Here is a 22,906-nt window from a genome sequence, read left to right on the forward strand (position 1 = left end):
AACGTAATCAAAAGACACTCCTCCATGGGAAAGTATTCTGAGAAAAAACAAAAAAGCAGTGGGAGGGGGGTGAGGGATAAAGGACAAACTAGGCAGGAAGGAAATGGGAGAGGTACAAGTTGTTCTAGGAACCTGATGTGACAGATCATCAAACAAAACTTTATAAGATAAGAAAACCATGAAAATTCAAGAACTAAAGTGGATAAGAAAGATAACCATGAGCTTTGGGGACAATCACCAAATAATTTGTAATTCCCATAATTACTAATGACCATATGCTATCATTAAATTATAGTTTTACCAAGCCAAGCATTCCATTATAGACAAGTTTAACTCACCTGGAAGGCATAACTGCAATTTTTCTACTACCGTTGTAATGTTCCTCTGCTGAATTCTACATCGAATAATATCTTCTGTTTGGACTATCACCTTAGAAAAGAAGAAATGTTCATATTTTTAAGCAAATTGCATCCACATATTGAGTATGTAAGAAATGTATCATATTCTCACCTCCTTTCCCGCATCTTGAAATCTTTGGTTGGTATCAGTAACTTGCACCTTAAAAATAATTTTACCTTAATTAGACAAACATGCATAAAACTGCCCTGATATAACTGCTCACCCTTGTAATCAGATCATGCTTCATGAGAAACTTAGAACAAAGAAATGCAAATTCAAATTAACTCTACAGCTTGAACTTGAACTTTTGATTGAAAGGGGCTTTTATTAACTTCAATTACTTATGACAGTTCTTTTTAACAGATTCTGTGGCAAACTTCTCAAATTTAATCTAGATTTTTGAACTTTACTTGCTTCTCTAAGTCTGTCAAACAATTCAAATCACTGACCCAATTGACCACTGGTCCCTTTTTGATAACTTCAATGAGGTCTATGTGCCATTCATTGTCTGTTCAAAATGGTGATTGCATTTTATGGTAATTAAACATTCATACTTTGCTGAATGCAAACACTGGGTGGTTGATTAACATCAAACACGGAAATTTCAATCCACAGCAACATTTTAATGCTGCAGGTGCAGACAAAGCTCAACCTCAAATTTTCCCACATATTAAGTGACTCATTAGGTCATCATAGTAAGAAGCACATTCTAGTTTATTAAAAATCTCATTAATTTCTGAACAAAGATGCTCAGTGACCTCATTGATGCTGTATTTGGTCTCTTGTTATCTGAATATCCTTTATATAATGGTTTTCTAATCATAACCTTTAGTGAACCAGGGTCATTTTATCTGCTAAATTCTCCAAATGTAAAAAAAGATAAATAGGCCAATTCTTATAACTAAATACTTTGTATTCTGACTGAACGAATCCAGGTCTGATTTAATAAATGTTTTTGCTGGGTGGCAGAAAATACAGACCAACTTTCTTTAAGAAAATTGCTTTGTTATTAAACCAAAAAAAAGTTTCAGTATTATTAAATAATTTTGAGAATACAATCACTCATAGTAAGTTTTCTTTTTAATTTTTAGAGGATTGCTTTTTATCATTATTATACTAATTGCCATTTTTCAAATTCTAAAACTGCAAATGAGGCCTTCCCTTGTATGAATTTTTTTAGTTCATTTCCCTGCATGGAAAGAAATCCTGTTAAGTCAATGCATTACTTGCTTTACAAAAAAGAGATTACTCCTGTCATTAGCATGACAACTATGTTAATAGAGCATAAAGAGCATTTCCAAATATACACACTAATTCACTTCCTGAAAATAGTACATTTAATAATGATTTATACATATGTACTACAAACTAATACTTGACTAATTTAATGAGAAAAAAAATAAAGAGAATGTTAAAGTATTTCTTACCTTCAGTTTTTCTGCATCAGTCCTTACTTTAAGGAGCTCTGTAATAGCATCTACAAAACCCTGATGATGAAAATTACACATCTTTTCAATTTCCTTGTCATGATTACGGATACAAGCATCTAATTTTTCCATAAACTTCTTGTGTGCATTTGGTTGGTCATCATACACAGACCTGAATGTACACAAAAATGAAAACTAACATTAACTTCCCAGTTCACCAAAATGTATTCTTTATTAAGCCCATTCTTTGCAACAGCTAATAATTTTTTTTTGTTTTGTAATCAGTATATTAAGGAGACACTCATACATTTCAAGAATTACTTGATTCTGATATCCAGATTTAAGTCTGTGACTGAGACTTTTAAATACACAATTAAAACTATTCATCATAATATGACATAGTACCAACATTAAATTACAGTTACTTCGGAGCATAAGTTAAATGGTTTAAAGTAAGCAAACCTATAACACATCTAAAAAAACACCTAATCTTACATGCAAATTACTTCTCCAGATAAAGGTCTCTTCACTCTAAACTACCCTGGCTCCCAAACTCACTACTCTGAAGCTTATCATGGTCCAAAGAGAAGGAGAAAAAATGTAACTGGGGCTGATCTATTTAAAAAAAAAAAAAATAAAGATGGCACAGCAGAAGGGAGTGCAATTCTGTAAGTGCAAGCCCTCATGCAGCAGCTTACTATGACAAACCCTTTCTTTAGAAAAGCATCATTTCTATCACTGATACCTCAGGCCAAGTTACATAGCATGCCATCTTCAAGTAACAGTTGAGGCAATAGAATAATGCAGAGACATCACAATGAATCCCACTTAATATAACTACAGATCAAAACTTCTCTACAAATTAAGTTCTTTGACTGCCAGCTGAATACAAGTTTTAACTTCAAAGCAACAGCTGATAATCTTTTTTTTTAAATTTATTTATTTCAGAGAGACAGAGAGCACAAATGGAGGGGGAGAGGGAAAGAGAGAATCTCAAGTCGACTCCACACAGAGCATGGAGCCTGATGCAAGGCTCAATCTCATAATCCTGAGATCATGACCTGAGCTGAAATTAAGAGTTGGATGCTTAACTGTGTTACCCCAGCACCCACAAGGGTTGAAAATCTTAAAACTGGATTGAAAGTACTGTCATTAGTAGAAATCATTTGTATGAAAAAATTATTTAATTTCTCATTCAACTTGTTATTACTAAATGAGCCACAAACTCTCTAGATAACTGGAAACTCTCTAGATATCAGGAAATAAAGGTCTGAGGCTCAGAACATGAGTCTTTAATGCACTAGTGTTCAAAAAAGAATCAATGAGTGAATGACTAAAGAATGAAGAACAGGGCACCTGGGTGGCTCAGTAGATTAGAGCCTCTGCCTTCCACTCAGGTCATGATCCCAGGGTCCTGGGATCGAGGCCCGCATCAGGCTCTCTGCTCAGGTAGGAGCCTGCTTCTTCCTCTCTCTCTGCCTGCTTCTCTGCCTACTTGTGATCTCCGTCTGTCAAATAAATAAATAAAATCTTTAAAAAAAAAAAAAAGAATGAAGAACAAACTCCTGATTTCTCTAATACTTACTCTGTCAGGACATATTCTTAGTGCTTTATATATTAATCTTTTAATCCTCACAACAAGCCTATAAAGTAGGTATTATTATTACCCTTGCTTTCAGATGTTACAGATTATGTAACTGCTATAAACTCCACACTAGCAAGGGACAGATGAGATATGAATCGTGGTAGTCTGGCTCCAGGGTTCATATTCTCAAGCCCATATTACAAGCACCACAATGTTCTCTAAATACAGTGTACACATTCCTACTGTCTCTCAGCTCATGCTATCTCCACATAGAGGGTATCACCCTCCCTGCCAAACACCATTCAGAAAAGGATTAACCTTGCCCTAAGAAAGGTTTGGCCCTTGCCCCCAGCTCCTGGGAAATAAACCTTCAGAATGTCCTACTTGATAGTTGTCTTTGTTTACTTGGAGACCTTTAGAAATGTCAAATAATCTAAGCTAGCAATGTGGTTTACAATGTGATTTACAGTGAGTGGAGGCCTTCAGCTCCAGAGAGTCTACAGACTAAGGGTAAGCAACTCATGGCAGTCAGCCATGTCTACATGACCAATCCCCTGGAAAAACCCTGGACACCATGGCGTAGGTGAGCTACCCTGGTTGACAATACTCTATGACTGTTGCCACACATCATTGTTGGGAGATATAAGTGCTGTCTACATGACCACTGGCAAAGGACTACTGGAAGACCCCACTTTGAACTTTCCTAGCCCCTGCCTTATATGCCTTTTCCTGATGCTAAATTTAATCTGTAATCTTTTGGTATATTGTGCTCTCCCAATCTGTTGCTCATTGTTTGAGATTTAGTTCAATTCCTATTTCCTCCAACAGAACTTTGTCAATCATTTATTTCCATGACAAGTAATCTCTCCATAAGCAGGACAGGTAAATTTACTGTCCTTTCTACTTACTGTGACATGTAATCACATATTATACTCTGTACTGTAATTTAAACCTTTCAAATATATGTCCTATATTTTGTTTTTCTTATCAACCATAAGCTTCTTGAGGGCAGTCTCCATGTTGCATGTTTTTAATGAGTACCTATTATGATACTAGAGACAGCCATATTGGATAGTAATTATTAAAAATTTGGGCCTTTATTTTTTTTTTTAAGATTTTTTTCTTTATTTATCTGACAGAGATCACAAGTAGGCAGAGAGGCAGGCAGAGAGAGAGGAGGAAGCAGGCTCCCTGCAGAGCAGAAAGCCCGATGTGGGGCTCGATCCCAGGACCCTGGGATCATGACCTGAGCCGAAGGCAGAGGCTTAACCCACTGAGCCACCCAGGTGCCCCAAAAATTTGGGCCTTTAAGAGCCAAGCTACAACTAGGATCTGATCTTGGACATCTTCTCCTTTCTACTATACCACTCTCTCAATTTCATCCAGATCTGGAGTTTTAAATTCCACAAGAACACTGACACCTCCCAAATTTATGTTTCCAGGCCTAACTTCTCCCCTGACCTTCAAACTCATATATTTCTCCAACTGGGTATCTGATAAACATCTTAAATATGTCCAAAATGATTTCTTACCTTCTTCTTCAAACCTGCTCCTCTCACGGTCTTTCTCTATCTCTGTAAAGCCCATTCTTCTAGGTGCTCTGGCAAAAAACCTTGGTATCACCCTTGACGGTTCTCTCTCTCACTTTCTCCACCAAAATAATCCAGAAAATCCAAACACATTTTACAACCTCTACTGGTCCCACCCTGGACTAGATCACCATGATCTTGCCTAGAATGTTACCAACTGCTTCTTAATCAGTTTCCTTGATTTCATCCCTACTTCCCTACAGTCTATTCTCAACAATGTAGACAGAATGATCCCATTAAAATATAAAGAAGATCCCATTTTTCTCCTCTGCTCCAAACCCTATTTCTCTTACAACAGCCCATAAAATCCCTATATAATTTTGCCCCATATTACCTCACTGACCTCACTTCCTAATATTCACTCTCCACTTTACAATAAGTGGAGCCAGCAACACTGGCCTCCTTGTGGTTCCTGAAAAACACCAAACACTTTCCTACCCTATGCTTTACACATGCTGTTCCTCTACCTTGATCATACTTCTCATATTTCTCACAGGTGGCCTGCTTCTCTTCATGTCTTTTATCCCCTTCTTGATGAGGCTCTTTCTGGCTACAGTATCCATATTATAAACACAAACACACAGAGACACAAATACATACCCACATACAATTCCACAATTCCCTTCCTGCTTCGTGTTTTCTTTTTTAAAACAAAAGAGTTTCCTTTATCACTGCATCACTCTTTCCACTGTAGAATATACTCAAATATATTCTCTATTTCATACTTCTATTCATTTTGTCTTCACACACCAGAATGTAAGTTGTCTGTTTTGTTCCCCACTGAACGTTCAGCCCCAGAAAAGTACTTATCACATAGTGGATGGTTAACAAATGATTGCTGAGTAACTGGAAGGATGAATGGATGGAACAGATGGAATCAGAAAGGACACTTACTAACTGTTCAACCTCAGGTAAGCCACTTGACTTCTCTAAATCTCAACTCTCTCACCAATAAAATAAGGATGAAAAAAACAGTATCTAGGGGTGCAGTCAGTTAAGCATCTGCCTTCAACTCAGGTCATGATCCCAGGGTCCTGGGATGGAGTCTTGCATTGGTCTCAGCAGGGAGTCTGCTTCTCCCTCCTCTTCTGCTGGTCCCCCTGCTTGTGCGCACTCGGGCTCGCGCTCTCTCTCTCTCTCTCTCTCTCTGTCAAATAAATAAATAAAATCTAAAAAAAGAAGAAAACGACGACGACAAAGAAGCACCTGCCTTTTCGAAGGGACCCCAGTCCCCAGCCCCATGTCAGGCTCCCTGCTCAGTGGGAAATCTGCTTTCCCCACCCCTCTCTGCCTCTGCCTGCTGCTCCCACTGCCTGTACTCTCTCTGTCATATAAATAAAATATTTAAAACAAACAAAACAAAACAAAAAAACAGTATCTACATCACAATGTTTTAAGAACTTTCTAGAACTTTAAGAACTTTCTTAAGGGGCACCTGGGTGGCTCAGTGGGTTAAGCCACTGCCTTCAGCTCAGGTCATGATCTCGGGGTCCTGGGATCGAGTCCCGCATAGGGCTCTCTGCTCAGCAGGGAGCCGACTTCCTCCTCTCTCTCTCTGTCTGCCTCTCTGCCTACTTGTGATCTCTCTTTGTCTCTTTGTCAGTGGGTTAAGCCACTGCCTTCAGCTCAGGTCATGATCTCGGGGTCCTGGGATCGAGTCCCGCATAGGGCTCTCTGCTCAGCAGGGAGCCGACTTCCTCCTCTCTCTCTCTGTCTGCCTCTCTGCCTACTTGTGATCTCTCTTTGTCAAATAAATAAATAAATTCTTTAAAAAAAAAAAAAAGAACTTTCTTAAAATCTTTCTTTTAAGATTTTTCATGTGTTTAAATTAGTAAACACATGAAAAGTTCTTAGCAATAACTGACATATGGTAAGTGCTCAGTACACACTGGCTGCTAGCATAATATGAACATAAAAGACAACCAAATCCTTATTAAATGAGTCAACTGGCTGCTGAATAAGTAGTGGCTACAGATTTCAAATATGGCTAATACTCTATGCTAAAGGAGTTATGGGGCCTTTTGCACTTTTTTACAGCTAATATTTCATTTATTTCTTATACTACACCAGAGAAAATATCACTTCCCCCTTCTCACAAGTGAAGTAGGCAAGGAAATGCTAAATGACTTGCTTGGTGCAGCCTAGTTACTGAGGATCTGAGGCAGTACTAGAATTCCCAAAGTACTTTTGTGCTTCTTGTGTTTTTCCTATAATTAATATTTAATAAGAATTCCTAATTGAACAAACACGATTCTGAAGGAAATCCATGCAAGAAAAAGTTTATCTGACATTAGTGTGCTATAAACAAATTCTTATTTCAACACATGTTGAAGATATATATATATATATATACACACACATTTTTTTTAAAGGATTTATTTATTTATTTATTTGACAGACCGAAATCACAAGGAGGCAGAGAGGCAGGCAGAGAGAGAGGAGGAAGCAGGCTCCCTGCTGAGCAGAGAGCCCCATGTGGGGCTCGATCCCAGGACCCTGGGATCATGACCTGAGCCGAAGGCAGAGGCTTTAACCCACTGAGCCACCCAGGCGCCCCTACACACACATTTTTAAACATCTTTTTTACCTACCTTAATACAGTTTGAAATTTCTCTGGCTCTTAAAAAACCAAGTAGGAAACAGAATATATCAAAAGAATTGCCTACTCTCTTTTTTTTCTGTTATAGCTGTAGCACTGTAGCAAAAATCTAAGAGGTAGGGAAGCCTGGGTGGCTCAGTCGTTAAGTGTCTGTCTTCGGCTCAGGTCATGATCCCAGGGTTCTCAGATGAAGCCCCGCATCGGGCTCCCTTCACATCGGGATGTCTGCTTCTCCCTTTCCCACTCCCCCTGCTTGTGTTCCCTCTCTTGCTGCATCTCTCTCTCTGTCAAATAATAAATAAAATCTTTAAAAAAATCTAAGAGGTATTTCAGGACTGCTCTACTACAATGTCCCTCCAAAGAGGGTGGGACTCTGTCAGTGCAAAAGCAATACTGTTTTCCCTTTTAAGAACTGTAATAATATATAAACAAAAAGAAGAAAAATAATTTTCTTGTAGCCTATTTTATTCTAGAAAGTTATTTCTTTTAAGATTTTATTTATTTATTTGACAGACAGAGATCACAACTGGGGAGAGAGACAGGCAGAGAGAGGAGGAAGCAGGTTCCCCACCAAGCAGAGAGCGCAGAACCCCGGGATCATGACCGGAGTCAAAGGCAGAGGCTTTAACCCATTGAGCCACCCAGGCACCCCTAGAAAGTTCTAAAGTCCATCTTTTAGTGTGTCTTTCTAATTTATTCTCCAGAGTTTTAAAAACAAAACTACTCCTATTTTATAGTAATTCAAGACACTGCCAGTGCATTTAGTATAGCATCACAGATGAATGGCTCTTTTTCTACTGATGTTGTTAGTATGGAGAAAAGCAGTATCGGAACATATGCAATACTCACCCCCCCCATTAATAGAAAATCAAAGCCTAAAATGGGTGAATTATTAACCCCAATAAAAATAACATTAAGGAATCAGTACCATGAATGATCCGCCTATTACTACTAAGTCTTACTACTAAGTCTCTCCTGACTTCAGATAACCACTTGCTGTTACAGACATGAGTACAAGCTGCAGCCCAAGCTGATATAACCACTTGTTACCCATAATCCGTATCAGTGAGATCATTCTGAGCAGAGTACACAGAAATAAAGAAGTAGAGATGAGAAAACATTCTAAACCACAGGAATAGGGACGCCTGGGTGGCTCAGTTGGTTGGACGACTGCCTTCGGCCCAGGTCATGATCCCAGAGTCCCGGGATCGAGTCCCGCATCGGGCTCCCAGCTCCACGGGGAGTCTGCTTCTCTCTCTGACCTTCTCCTCGCTCATGTTCTCTCTCACTGCCTCTCTCTCAAATTAAACCACAGGAATAAGTTGAATTTTTAAAAAATGTACTGAAGGCTCAAGCAAGTGCCAAAATCCAAAATTTATCACAAGATAGAATTTGGCCCTGAAAAGAAAAAAGTTCCTAGTTCTGACTTTCTCAACTTAATAGATGCAGCACAAAACAAAGAGCCTGACACAAGCACTCAAAATGGAATTAATCAATACATGCAGTTGATTTAACCCTCTACCACTCTGATGAAAATATTAAAAATAATTAGTCTGAAAATTTGCTAATAAAGCCAACAATAAAAAGATGAGTGAACAGAGACAAACAGGAAGGGAGAAAAGGGCAGATATGCAGAACAACACTGGAAAGGGGAAAAAAGCCAAAGCAATACACCATATACATAGTAGGAATTATCCATCTTTTCTCCTGTAATTTAATACAAGGGTAAATTACAAGGGTCCTATGTTTAACTATAGAGATAATTTGGGGAGACAATGGAGGGAGGATATGGAAAGCAGAGAAGATGCGCAATCCCTGTCAACGAATCCCCACAGTGACTGAACTGACTAAAGAGGAGTCATATCCGCTGCTGCATCTGGCTTAATGTGCTAAAGATTAAAAACAAAACAAAACAAAAAGTAACACACAACCAAGTACTTACTATTAAGTACTTTGCAAGCATTACCTCATTAATATTCACTACAGCTTTACAGTGTAGATTCTATTAGCATCCCAATTGACAAATGCAGTTTGGGAAGATGAAGACTTGAAGTCCAAAGACACACAGTAGTAGGGCCAAGATTTAACTCCAAGTCTACCTGACTCGAAAGCCAGCACTCCTAACCATTATGTCACATATACTCTCCAATCAGAAATGGTGATAAGCAGCATGGAATGCTGAGAAGTTATGGGCATAGCAACTAACCAGATCACCTTTGAAGATCAACAATTGAGAATGACTCAATAGGGAATCCCCTAATGTGCACTGCTGCACCCATCAGGTGAAATCATCCAATGGACAGAAGAAAAGGATGAGAACTGAGGCATAGCTAATTGTTAGGCAGTATTAAATTACAAATGCAAAAAATAAAGAGGAGCAAAATATGAAGTAGAGAAAACTAAGGGCCCTGTATTTGTCGAAGGCTCTAAAAAATCTTTTTTCTTGTCTCTGAATAACAATCATTATTCTTCAAAATTTTGATCTTCAGGACAAGAAAGGAAATACCATTCAGTACTATTCAATCTTTGAACCCTAAGTCAGTTAACATTTTTTCCATCTAATTATTAAGGTGCCAAGTACATTACTCTTCTAAACTTTCAAGCAATATGCAATTTTAATGAATTTTTCTGCTTTTAAAATGTCCCCTCAGAATGCTATAATGTCTACTGGCAAACCTAATCAAATCCTATAAATAAATACACAGAGACATATGGCAAAACCAGAAAGCAGGTAAATTTCCCACTATTCCACATCCACTAAGGTTATAAATTAGTGCTCCATATACAGTTGAACCTTGGACAATGGTTTGAACTGGATGGGTACACTTACATTCAAGTTTTTCTCAACAGTCCAGTACTGTAAATATATTATCTCTTCCTTGAAGCTTTCTTAATAACGTTTTCTATTTTTTAGCTTGCTTGATTGCAAAAATCCAGTATATAATACACATTACATATAAAATATGTGTTACTTGACTGTTTATGGTATCATAAGGCTTCTGGTTAACAGTAGGCTATTAATAAAGTCTTTGGGGAGTCAAAAGTTATATGCAGATTTCCAGCTGCACGGGGCGGGGGGGGCGGGTGTCAGTGATCCCTAACCATCACATTGTTCAAGTGTCAATTATACATATAATAACTTCAGTGTAAAAGCTCAGTATTCCCTTCTAAAAGCTTAGCACAATAAAACCTTACTTCTGGGGTACCTGGTTGGCTCCCTGGGTTAAGCCTCTGCCTTGGGCTCAGGTCATGATCTCAGGGTCCTGGGATTGCGCCCCACATCATATCGCATCCATCAGGCTCTCTGCTCAGCAGGGAGCCTGCTTCCCCATCTCTCACTGCCTGCCTATCTGCCTGTGATATCTCTCTGTCAAATAAATTAATAAAATCTTTAAAAAAAAAAAAAAAGCCTTACTTCTACCAAAATATAATGGTAATCATGCCAAAATGCAGATGTAAGATTAATGTTAAAAGAAGAGATGACTTAAAAACTTCATGTGAACAGAAAATAACGATGGACTATGCTACACTAAGTGGATTTTAATTTACATATTTTAATTTTAGCAAGTAGGAACACATAAAAACAATATATATGTCTTTTTAAAATTAACATATAATGTATTATTTGCTTCAGGGGTACAGGTCTGTGAATCATCAGTCTTACACAACTCACAGCACTCACCATAGCACACACCCTCCCAATGTCCATAACCCAGCCACCCTATCCCTCCCACCCCCACCCCCCAGAAACCCTCATTTGCTTCCTGAGATTAAGAGTCTCTCTCTTATGGTTTGTCTCCCTCCCCAGTCCCATCTTGTTTCATTTTTTCTACCCCTCACAACCCCTCACCCTCCCTCTCAAATTCCTCATATCAGAGAGATCCTATGATAATTATCTTTCTCTGATTGACTTATTTCACTTAGCATAATACCCTCTAGTTCCACCATCCATGTCATTGCAATGTATGTCTAAAAAGCGTATCTTAAAAATTCTTTTAAGTACACATTTTCTTTTAAAAATTTTTTTAAAGATTTTATTTATTTATTTGACAGACAGAGATCACAAGCAGGCAAAGAGGCAGATAGAAAGAGTGAGGGAGAAGAGACCCTGGGATCACAAGTGAAGCTGAAGGCAGAGGCTTTAACCCATGAGCCACCTAGGCCCCACATTTTCTATCTTCATTATATCTAATCTTCTACCCCAAAGCAAAATATTGAAATATGAGTTATCATACATTATTTGACCATCTGATGTATCAGGCTTCCAGCATTTAAACAAGTAAACCGTGGGTCAGAAATGCCTTCTTGAATTGTATGTACAGGGTTCCACCTAGTGGTAATAAAATAGATATAAGAAAAAGTAAGATAACATTAAAATTGGTTCTTTAAAAATTAATGTTGTTATCCAATCAAATGTCTTAATGGAGGAACTCAGGCTACCTCAAGTTTTGGGACTGATACTCTATTCTATTAATGAGATAAATGATTTCTTAATCATATTCCAGTTTTGTTTTATTTTTCTTTTTTTTTTTTTAAGATTTTATTTATTTATTTGACAGACAGAGATCACAAGTAGGCAGAGAGGCAGGCAGAGAGAGAGAGGAGGAAGCAGGCTCCCTGCTGAGCAGAGAGCCCAATGTGGGACTCGATCCCAGTACCCCGAGATCATGACCCGAGCCGAAGACAGCGGCTCAACCCACTGAGCCACCCAGGTGCCCCTGTTTTATTTTTCTTAAGGAAAACATCTTTCTAATGGAAAACAAACAACATTTACAAAATATTATGTGAAAAAGGACTCTCTCACTACTGGAAACAATTAGGATATTTTTTGCCAAAAGGCATATAATATCATTATACCATTTTTTTGTATCTTTTCTTTCACCATATTTCCATTGTAAAAAAAAAAAAATTCCCTCACAGTAACTGTAAGGAGAATAAATGTACAGGTTTCTCCTATCATCTGAAGGTAGAGAGCTCCTATGAAACCAAAATGGTGTATAAAGATGAAGCAATTATTACTAATTTATAAGGGAGAATTTTTGAGCATTCCCAGACCCAAAAAATAACTTCTCTTAGGTTTTTCTGATATATCTTAGAATATATCTTGCTAACAGATGAACAAAATAAATCAAGATAAAACACAGATGCTCACAGACACAGTCCAGAACTACGGCTGCTTGGCAGTGCCATTCCTGTTTGCTCCTCATGCTGCTGAATGCAATTTTCACTTTTTGCATTTTTTCACAAAAGCAAATATCCTCTTTGGATTTCTTTTGGTTAGTGAAAACAGGTACAAATGTAGGTCTTTTGTAAAAGTGTACTGATATAATAACATGTAAATGTAAAATGTAAATACAGGGACACCTGTATTTATTTGCTGAGAAATGACTTTTCAGCTTCTAATAAAATGTTTGCATTTTTTTAAAAAATGGATAAAATCTCCAAGTACCCAATCCCAATTTTCCTAAATTACCTATATTGATTGAAGCACTACAGTTTCCTGGACAGAATAAAAACAGTCTTGATCTCAGAATCCTTGGTTCTCCAACAGAACAGATAATCTATTGTATAACCACAAAAGAACATAGCCAAGCCCTATACAGAATAGTGTGAAGATACTCACCTAAAGTGACTAGCATTAGAATACTAAACATTGGTAGACTGTCCTATCTACCAATGTCATGTCCCTGGGGTCATGATCCCAGGGTCCTGGATCCAATCCAGTATCTGGCTCCTTGCTCAGTAGGGAGCCAGCTTCTCCCTCTGCCCACACGCCAATTCCCCACTCAGTGTGTGCATGCGTGCACATGTGCACAATCTCTCTCTGATAAATAAAATCTCTTTTTTAAAAAAGAAAAGAAATGTGCACTGCTTTATCTCTGACAAAACTGTATCAGCTACTTCTAATCTCCACTGGATGATTTTTAATGTTGTTTTTTAATTTTTCAAACATTAACCATATTTTCTGCCCATTCTTAAAATGATATATTAGCCTTAATTCTGTATTTCCAGTAATTTTTTTAAAATTGCTTTACATCCTTTCAAGTATTCTTTATTCTTCCAGTCCATATCCATTTTTTCCTATTCTTTCACCAGTATTTCACATACCATATCAAACTTAATGTCTAACATACTGATCTTAATTTTGTATTTCTAATCATCAGTATTTAAGATTTGGTATTTCATTAGTGAGACTGCTTATGATAGCTCAGCAATTTCATATTTATAATGAATGCCTTTCAAATTCTAGGTACTGATCTAATTAGTACTGAAATCTTGCTTACTAACATTTTCATTTTATTAATTGTTATAACTTTCTGAATGTTAAGTAAATTTATAAGACAACTAACCACTCTATTATTATCAGCTTTTGACAAATTAAACATTCCTAAAAATGATGCTATGAAGACATTAAAAATAATCAGAGGGGCTTCTGGGTGGCTCAGTGTTTAAATTAAAGCCTCTGCCTTCTGCTCAGGGCATGATCCCAGGTCCCTGGGATCGAGGCCCCATGTCGGGCTCTTTGCTAGGCGGAGAGCCTGCTTCCCTTCTTCTCTCTCTCTGCCTACTTGTGATGTCTGTCAAATATATAAGTAAAATCTTAAAAAAAATAATAATAATAATCATAGAAAAACTAATCAGAAAATTTCAAACCTAGTAAAATCATCCTGTGCAATACAAACTGCTTGCTAATAAACTCAGTAACAGTTTTATTGGGCACCTGGGTGGCTCAGTTGGTTGAGCAACTGCCTTCAGCTCAGGTCATGATCCCGGAGTCCAGGGATCGAATCCCACAGCAGGCTCTCAGCTCCACAGGGAGTCTGCTTCTCCCTCTGACCTTCTCCCCTCTCATACTCTCCTTCTCTCCCTCTCTTTCTCTCTCTCAAATAAATACAATCTTTTTTAGGGGCACCTGGGTGGCTCAGTGGTTTAAGCTTCTGCCTGCGGCTCAGGTCATGATTTTGGGGTCTTGGGATCGAGCTCTGCATCAGGCTCTCTGCTCAACGGGGAGCCTGCTTCCTCCTCTCCCACTGCCTGCCTCTCTGCCTACTTGTGATCTCTCTCTCTGTCAAATAAATAAATAAAATCTTTTAAAAATAAATAAAATCTTTATTTAAAAATCATTTTTAAAATTTATTTAAATCAGGATTTCTTTTTAAGATTTTATTTGTTTATTTGACAGAGAGAGAGAGACAGCAAAAGAGGGAACACAAGCAAGGAGTGGGAGAGGGAGAAGCAGGCTTCCTGCCGAGTAGGGAGCTAGATGGGGGGCTTGATCACAGGACTCTGGGATCATGACCTGAGCCGAAGACAGACACTTAACAACTGAGCCATCCAGGCGTCCCTCAGAAATAGTTTTGAAAACACATTTTGGGGGACACCTGGGTGGCTCAGTCAGTTGGGCATCCAAATCTTGATTTCACCTCAGACTTGATCTCAGGGTTATGGGATTGAACCCCATATCAGGCCTACACTCAGCGGGGAGTCTGCTTGAGATTCTCTCTCCTCCCCTCTGCCCTTCCCCTCATTAGTATGTGCTCGTCCTCCCTCCCTCCCTCCCTCCCTGTCTCTCTAAAATAAAAAAATAAATAAAATAAACCAGATTTTTAGTATATCAGTAAACTTGCTTAATTCAACAAACTGGTCATGCAACTCCCTTTAGGAGCCTTTAGATTTAAAGTGCCCAAAATTTCAGCAGCATCCATGTGAAAAACAAAGGGCTAAAATATTAATCAAAGATAGCAAATGAGTTATCGTTTGGGAGAAGGGCCCCCTTTTTTTTTCTTTTAAAGAACAAATAGCAAATATACCATTTCCCTATCTTAAATGCACAAAAGCCTTCCTCAAGTACCAATCTTGGAAAAAATATATAATTCTACTTAGCAATATAAAATAGCAAGAACAAAAGTAGTCAATCTAAAATTATCATACCCAGTACTCCCAATATTTTCCCAACCACTGTATCAAATATATCAAACATGAGTAACAATGCTCCTATAACTTTCCATGACACTCTGTAATCCAGGAGCAAATAAGAAATGAAATAACTCCAAGACAGTAACACTGGATAAAGACAAAGGAGTATTCTTTCCAACAATATTCATTAAGTACCAACAATACGCAATAGAAACTGAAAATCAAGTGCAGAAAACAGATATCTGCACAGTTAACTTTAACACAGAGATTTACTGATCCCTAAATCGTTAAGAATTTATCTGTACTGAGCATAATTCTTCAAAAAGGTAGGCAAACAAATGAAGTAGTTTTACAAAATAGGTCCAAAATTCTTTGACACGCTTTCCGGTGAGAGGTGAGGTCTATATCCTCTCCTTCTTTTGAATCTGGGCAGGTTTCTGAGTACTCTGATCAGTGGAAGATGACAGAAGTAATTACATGCAACTTCAGAAACTAGAAAAAAACATGCAACTTATCCCAGGACTTCTTCAGACACTCACTCTGGCAAAGTCACCCACTAAGTAACAAATCTATCCTTAAAATAACATCCTGGAGGGACATCTGGGTGCTTCAGTTGGTTAAGCATCTGCCTTCAGCTCAGGTCAGGATCCCAGGATCCTGGGATCATCCTCGTTGCACCAGGCTCCTTGCTCAGCAGGGAGCCTGCTTCTCCTTCTGCCTGCCACTCCCTTTGCTTATGCGCTCTCTCCCTCCCTATAACAAATTTAAAAAAATAAAAATAAAAATATGCTAGAGAGACCACATATGTGACCACTCCATTATAACAGCCACTTCAATCGCCAGCAATATGAGTAAGCCATCTTGGCTATCTAGTCCAGATAATTTCAACCCCAGCAGCAACTAATATTTGATTGCAACTGTATGAAAACTCCCAAGTCACAAATGCCCAGCCAAATCCTTCCTGAATCCCTGGGGAAAAAAAAGTTTATAAGTATAATACAAATTATTTGGACAACTGCATAAATATGTAAATTAGAATTAAATTTAAATGTTTTCCAAAATAATTCCATTTTTTATTTTATCTTTTTTTTTTCCCTTTTGGCACTAGTCATTTTTGGTACTGTCCTTAACATATTTTCCCACTGCAGGAAGCCCTTTCCCCACAAGATATGCCTCAATATTTTCCTTTTTTTTTTTTTTAAGATTTTATTTATTTGATAGAGAGACAGAGAGACAGAGATACCAAGAGAGCCCAAACCAGGAGAGGGAGAGCAGGCTCCGCATTGAACAGGGAGCTGATTAGGAGCTTGATTCCAGGACCCTGGGATCTTCCTGAGACCAAGGCAGATGCTTAACCAACTTAGTCACCCAGGCACCCCAATATGTCTCAGTCTTAATCTTCCTTCAAAATTCAGCTCAAGACTGTTCCTTTAGGAAAATTTCATCAATAACTATACTGGATAATACCTTTCCCATTACCTGAAAATTTCTCCCCCTTTAATTAAGTTATTTGTGTAACACTATCTTTTTAAAATTTATCTTTTATTTATTTGCATAACACATAAAATATACTCTCCATTTTAGTGTACATTTCATCTTCTAAATTCTTTGAGAACTGACGGTGTCTTTTATTTCTATATTCAAGTCACGACGAGAATTGCAATCTTAATAAAAAGACAGTCGCTAGAGGGCACCCTTCACCAGAAAGTATAAATCCAAATATTTTCCTACTGCATCAGAGCAAAGTGTGAATCTCATACTCAACCAAATTAACAAAAATTATGAAATCTAAATAATGTTTCCTCTTTTTTGAAGCTGCTTTATCCAGATACTTATTATTTTAATATAATGGTTAAAAATAGAGAAGAACTATAAACACCATAAACATTTTCTGGCAATTCCAGGCTCATAATTTTTGGAGGTCCTAAAAAAGATATCATCATATAAGTAGAACCTGAAGTAAAAACAAGAACTTTACTAAATTGCACAATATATTAAATGAAAGTCAGATGTAGATATATTTAATTTGAACTTTGAAAAAAAAGCATTCAAAATTGCATTTTTAAAAATAAATATTAATAAACATTGATTTTTATAATGTGCTTGTCAAAAGACAAAAATTTTGTTAAGTATAATTTACAAATAGTATGGAGGAAAACAGAAACACGATTCCCTGATATAATGCCGATCTTAATCCCCACTATTGATCCCGACCACAGTCCACTGCTATTGGTCATTTCACAGCTTTGAAGAGAAGAACAAATCCCATGTCCACGCAAAAGCAGAATGTAAGTAACAAAAATAAATAAAAATAAGCTTTTACCTTTGTATTAGTACTCTGCAATCCACAAAGCAATTTTACATAGTACATCATTGCACTTGATCCCAAGAACCCTTGGGAAATAGGGCAACTGGTTTTATCTCCATCTCACTGATGAAGAAAATGAAGGTCTAAGAAGTTAAAAGATTTACTAAACACCATGTGCCCACTAAAAAGCTCAGAGCGGGGCACCTGGGTGGCTCAGTCAGTTGAGTGGCTTGAGTGGCCTAAGTGGCTGACTCTTGGGTTTCAGTTTAGGTCATGATTTTGGGGTCTTGGGATCAATATGTGCGATGGTTCCATGCTCACCAGGGAGTCTACTTAAAGATTCTGTCCTTCCCTCTGTACCTCCCCCAAGGTCTCGCTCACTTGCTCTCTCTTTCATACTCTCAAATAAATAAATAAATCTTAAAAAGGCCAGAGCCAGGTATAGAATCCAAGTCTTGAACCCATAGAGATTGTTGGAAAATACTGCACAAGAAAAGGTAAAAGCAGCTCGCTACACAAAAATCACCATTCTGTTGTTGAAATTATTTACCTTAAATATGTCAGTAATATAGTCATTGCTCATTTCCAGAGTATCTTTGTTATTACTATAGCAATGCTTCTACTAATGAAGTATCTGAAAATTAATCTCCTTTTTAATAAAGTTGGCAATACCAAATACACATCAACAATATATACACACACTCTCACAAACCACACAAAGAACAGTTGCCTGCCTTCACATTCAGACATGACAAAAACAGAAAACAAAATAACAAACACACCATCATACACAGATTCTATTAGGCCTGGTCTACCAAACTAAAAAGAACGAGCCCTTCTAGTAAGGAAGCTGAAAAACAAACTTGACATATTCTTTTTACCACAGGAATGAATGAAAGGATAGGAATTAAAAGTGAAGGAAGGAAATGATGATGGTGTTTTGTTTTTTTCACCATTTAGAACTGAAAAAGGATATGGAAAAGATAAAAGGTCAGAGATTTTTCCTGCATCAAGCAGACCACATCTCCTGGAGAGAATAAACTGGAGACTGGCCTTACTAAAGTTACTGGAGCCCTATATCTGTGAGCTGCAGAGAATAAGGGGCCCATAACACTTTATTTTGAGTTAATTTCAATATCTGAGCCTCCTCTGACCAAGCACAATTTTAAAATACAGGAATTTCAAAAAAAAATTAAAATTAAATAATAATAATAATAAAATATAGGACTTTCCTTCCCTGAGTATAGTCCTAGTCACATTCCTTACCATTCTAATCTTGATTGATGTAAACCTTACAATGCTTTTTGGTTTTGGGGGGATTTTTTTTAGTTAAAATTTAATAATGTTTTTACACGCAGCTTTCATTATCTGATACTCTAAATTAGAAGGCAAAATATAATGATTAAGAGTACAGGCTCGGAGGCCTAAGGGTCTATGCTCACATATAGTTGCACCACTTATTATGTGCCTAAGGCCAATGACCTAATCGAGCTCTACCTCAATTTCTTCATCTGCAGAATAGGTATATAACAATGGTATCTTATTTGCTTTTTGTGAAGATTAAATAATACATTTAAGTGTTTAAAACAGAGGCACACAGTAAATGTTCAATAAATTTTTATTTATTATTATTGACATGATTACTTTTACTTTGGGAACAAAAATCCTAAGAAATTATTTTAGAGTTATTACCACTGTTTATAGAATTTGACAAAAATAAGAACCACCTAAAGATACAACAATAAGAAAATAATCAAATAAACAGGATGAATATTTATACAAGGCAACTGTAACTTCATTTAACAAACACTTAATACTCAAAATTTAACTTGTTGAATGGCAAAGGATCATGTAATAAACATTCAACAAATAAATAACATTGTCATTTCAAATGTAAGAATATACTAGAATTCATGTTAATTATGATTCTCTTTCAGTAGCAGGAAACAACTGTTCTCACCTCTTTATTCTGTATTTTTCAAGTCTTCTAAAAAAACTAAAAAGATTTTGTTTTTCATTAATTCAGTTCAGAAAGTATTTGAGGGTCTGTTATACCCAAGGCATTATGCTATGTAGCATGGTCAGAACTGATCAGATATGTGTAACAATCATAGACCTCGGGGGCAATTTCATTAGGCCTGCATTTAAGACATGTATTTAAGACATACATTTTATTTTGTTTTGTTTTGTTTTGTTTTATTTTATTTTTAAAGATTTTATTTATTTATTTGACAGAGAGAGAGAGATCACAAGTAGGCAGAGAGTCAGGCAGAGAGAGAGAGAGAAGCAGGCTCCCCACCAAGCAAAGAGCCTGATGCAGGGCTCCATCCCAGGACACTGAGATCATGACCTGAGCCGAAGGCAGCAGCTTAATCCACTGAGCCACCCAGGCGCCCCTAAGACATACATTTTAAAACATACACTCACACATAACTAAATAACACTGTATAGTATTTTAAAAATCCATGGTATAAGAACTCAGACACAAGAAAAAAATTGTGTGTGTGTGTGCATCCACCTACAATGCTGTGGGATAAAATGGGAATTCTATGATAGGAAATATTTGAGTAGTTGGAGAAATAAAAAGGGGTAATCAATCATGGGTAAACACAGTCAGAAAAGGACATGGCACTATGAAAAAGGCAAACAATTTAACCCCTATGAAGGATATACTTACTAAGTAGTGGGAACTCTATTATAAATCTTAGTTATATTTTAGTTAACATTTATTTGGACAGTGGCCTGAGAGTGGCAAGACTCTTTAAAGATTTTTTTATTTATTTGACAGAGACAGTGAGAGAGGGAACACAAGCAGGGAGAGTGAGAGAGGAAGAAACAGGCTTCCTGCCAAGCAGGGAGGCCCACTGCGGGGCTGTCTTAGGACACTGGGATCATGACCTGAGCCTAAGCCAGATGCTTAACAACCAAGCCACCCAGTGCCCCATCCTCTGGGATTTTGATCAAAGATGGATCCTCTCCCCAGAAAAGTTTACAAACACACCTGTAATACACACACAGTCTCTAAGAACTGCTGACCATCTACAAAAGCCATACTGTCTCTTCCACTCACAGTACATTGCCCAAAGGTGTATTAACTGATCCAAACTGGTTCAATCAAATACACACTCGGGAATTTTAAGTTAGAATTCAGAGACAGTCAGCTATATGTGCCAGACTGACATATGGAAGCCGTAGGTGGTCATCCTCCACTAAGAACAGAGAGAAGCAGAGAAAGTTACACCTCAAAGGAAAATGAAGGCAGAGAAAGAAACACAGTCTTCTACCTCTTTATTTCAGTCTTTTAAGAAGCATGAGTGCCTTGGGACGCCTGTTTCAGTAGGTTAAGCCTCTGCCTTCAGCTCGGGTGATGGTCCTGGGGTCCTGGGATCGAGCTCCGTGTCGGGCTCCCTGCTCAGCAGGGAGCCTGCTTCCCCCTCTTTCTCTGCCTGCCTCTCTGCCCACTTGTGATCTCTCTGTCAAATAAATAAGTAAAATCTTTAAAGAAAAAAAAAGAAAAAGCATGATTGCCTTTAGAATTTTGTGACACCCCATAAGCTTCCGCTACTTTTTTTTATATTTTCTTAAGCAAACTCAATTTGGTTTGGTACCTACAACTTATAAAAAAGTCCTTAAGGCACATATTCATAGACACACCCACACATACATAAGCATTTCTTAAAACTGTAAGAGGTTTACAAACCTCCTCATCTGAGCAATACACTAGAGTACATCTTCCCAACTGAACAGATTACAGGTATACCACAATGACCATCTCCCAATTTTTCTCTTTATACCACAATATAAAAAATGTGGAAAGCATTACCACAAGATAATTCATTAATAAGGATCTAAAGATACAGTTTAAGTTAATACACTCCTGAGGAAAGAACATGTCAACCAGGGGTAGAGGGAGAAGGAGGAGAAAGAGGAGAAGCAGAAGCACCAAACAGCAACATCAGCCGCCATCTAGCTTTTACACAATACTTTTTATTTTTTCCAAAACATCCGCAACATTGAACAACTAAGTAAAGAATTCAGGATATGCTAAGTATCTTAAAATACCACTGTAAGGGTGAGGGAGGGGGTGCCTGAGTGGCCCAGTCAGTTAAGCAACCCACTCTTGGTGTCAGCTCAGGTCATGATCTTGCTACCTTGGGACTGAGCCCCACACTGGGCTCTGTGCTCAGCGCAGAGTCTGCCTCAAATTCTCTCTCCCTCTCACCACTCACTGTCTCTCTAATCAATAAATAAAATCTTGAAGAAAAAAAAAAACACACAAACATTGTTAGGTAGCTAAACCAAGTAGGTATCCTGAATATCCAGAGCAAGTGAGTTTCTAGCAACTCCAGAAGGGAAAAAAAAAATTTATAAACACAGAATCCAATTTATTTCACCACAGAATACTAAAAAAGATTTATTTTAAAATATTCACCTTCTGTGTTATTTCCCATGAAATATTTCAGCTAGTTTGCCACATGCACTCTTAGCATGCTTTACAAAATAATGCCCAGGTGCTTCCTCTAATTCAGTTGAAGACATTCTGTCAAACAATTTTTTAAATGACAGAGTTGACATACCCTTACTTTTTAAAAAAGGATATGATAATATCTTAAAGGCCACACAACCTGTCAAAGCATCAGGCTCAAGCTAAGGCAAAAAATACAGGATGATATTCCCTGTATTTCTGATAGGGAATTTTACTTGCCTTATTTACCTCTATATATAATAATTTCTGTGACTTGTTCTAACAGTATCCTGTTCCCATGCATAGGAAAGAGCCTAACAGAATTCATTGGTTAGCATTACTTCCTATAACTACGGTGGACATTCTATAATACTGACATTAACACTTACTGCTAATTCTGGGTAACAACAAAGTACAATGATAATCGCTAATGGACATCCTCTATAGTGAAACCTGAACTGATAATCAGCTAACACAGATTTGCAATAGACTTCCTCCTTCCTGTTTTTACACTCCTGACCAGAGATGTCTCTTCCTGTTGACTTCTGTGCTACTTGGTAAAATGCAAAAGATGAGAAATTGAAACACCTAATGCATACAACATTGTATTTGTCCTC

The 22,906-nt window shown here is 37.5% G+C and overlaps 1 protein-coding gene across 4 annotated transcripts in view; it reads right to left on the reverse strand.

Annotated features, from left to right (window-relative positions):
* EXOC6 (exocyst complex component 6) overlaps positions 1 to 22,906 on the reverse strand; it is a 252,592-nt gene that overhangs the window by 196,920 nt on the left and 32,766 nt on the right. For 3 of the 4 annotated variants that reach the window (XM_004749653.3, XM_004749654.3, XM_045069028.1), the window contains exons 2-4: positions 1,827 to 1,998; positions 511 to 558; positions 339 to 429 (exon numbers count right to left, since the gene is read on the reverse strand). In XM_004749653.3, the coding sequence (XP_004749710.1) occupies positions 339 to 429; positions 511 to 558; positions 1,827 to 1,998 (311 nt within the window). Of the gene's footprint in view, positions 1 to 338; positions 430 to 510; positions 559 to 1,826; positions 1,999 to 11,834; positions 11,930 to 22,906 lie in introns of all 4 variants that reach the window. The other variant, XM_004749656.3, reaches the window with a different exon arrangement.

Source organism: Mustela putorius, unplaced genomic scaffold, assembly GCF_011764305.1.
Source record: "Mustela putorius furo isolate JIRA1106 unplaced genomic scaffold, ASM1176430v1.1 tig00003909_pilon_pilon_pilon, whole genome shotgun sequence".
Taxonomy (NCBI): domain Eukaryota; kingdom Metazoa; phylum Chordata; class Mammalia; order Carnivora; family Mustelidae; genus Mustela; species Mustela putorius.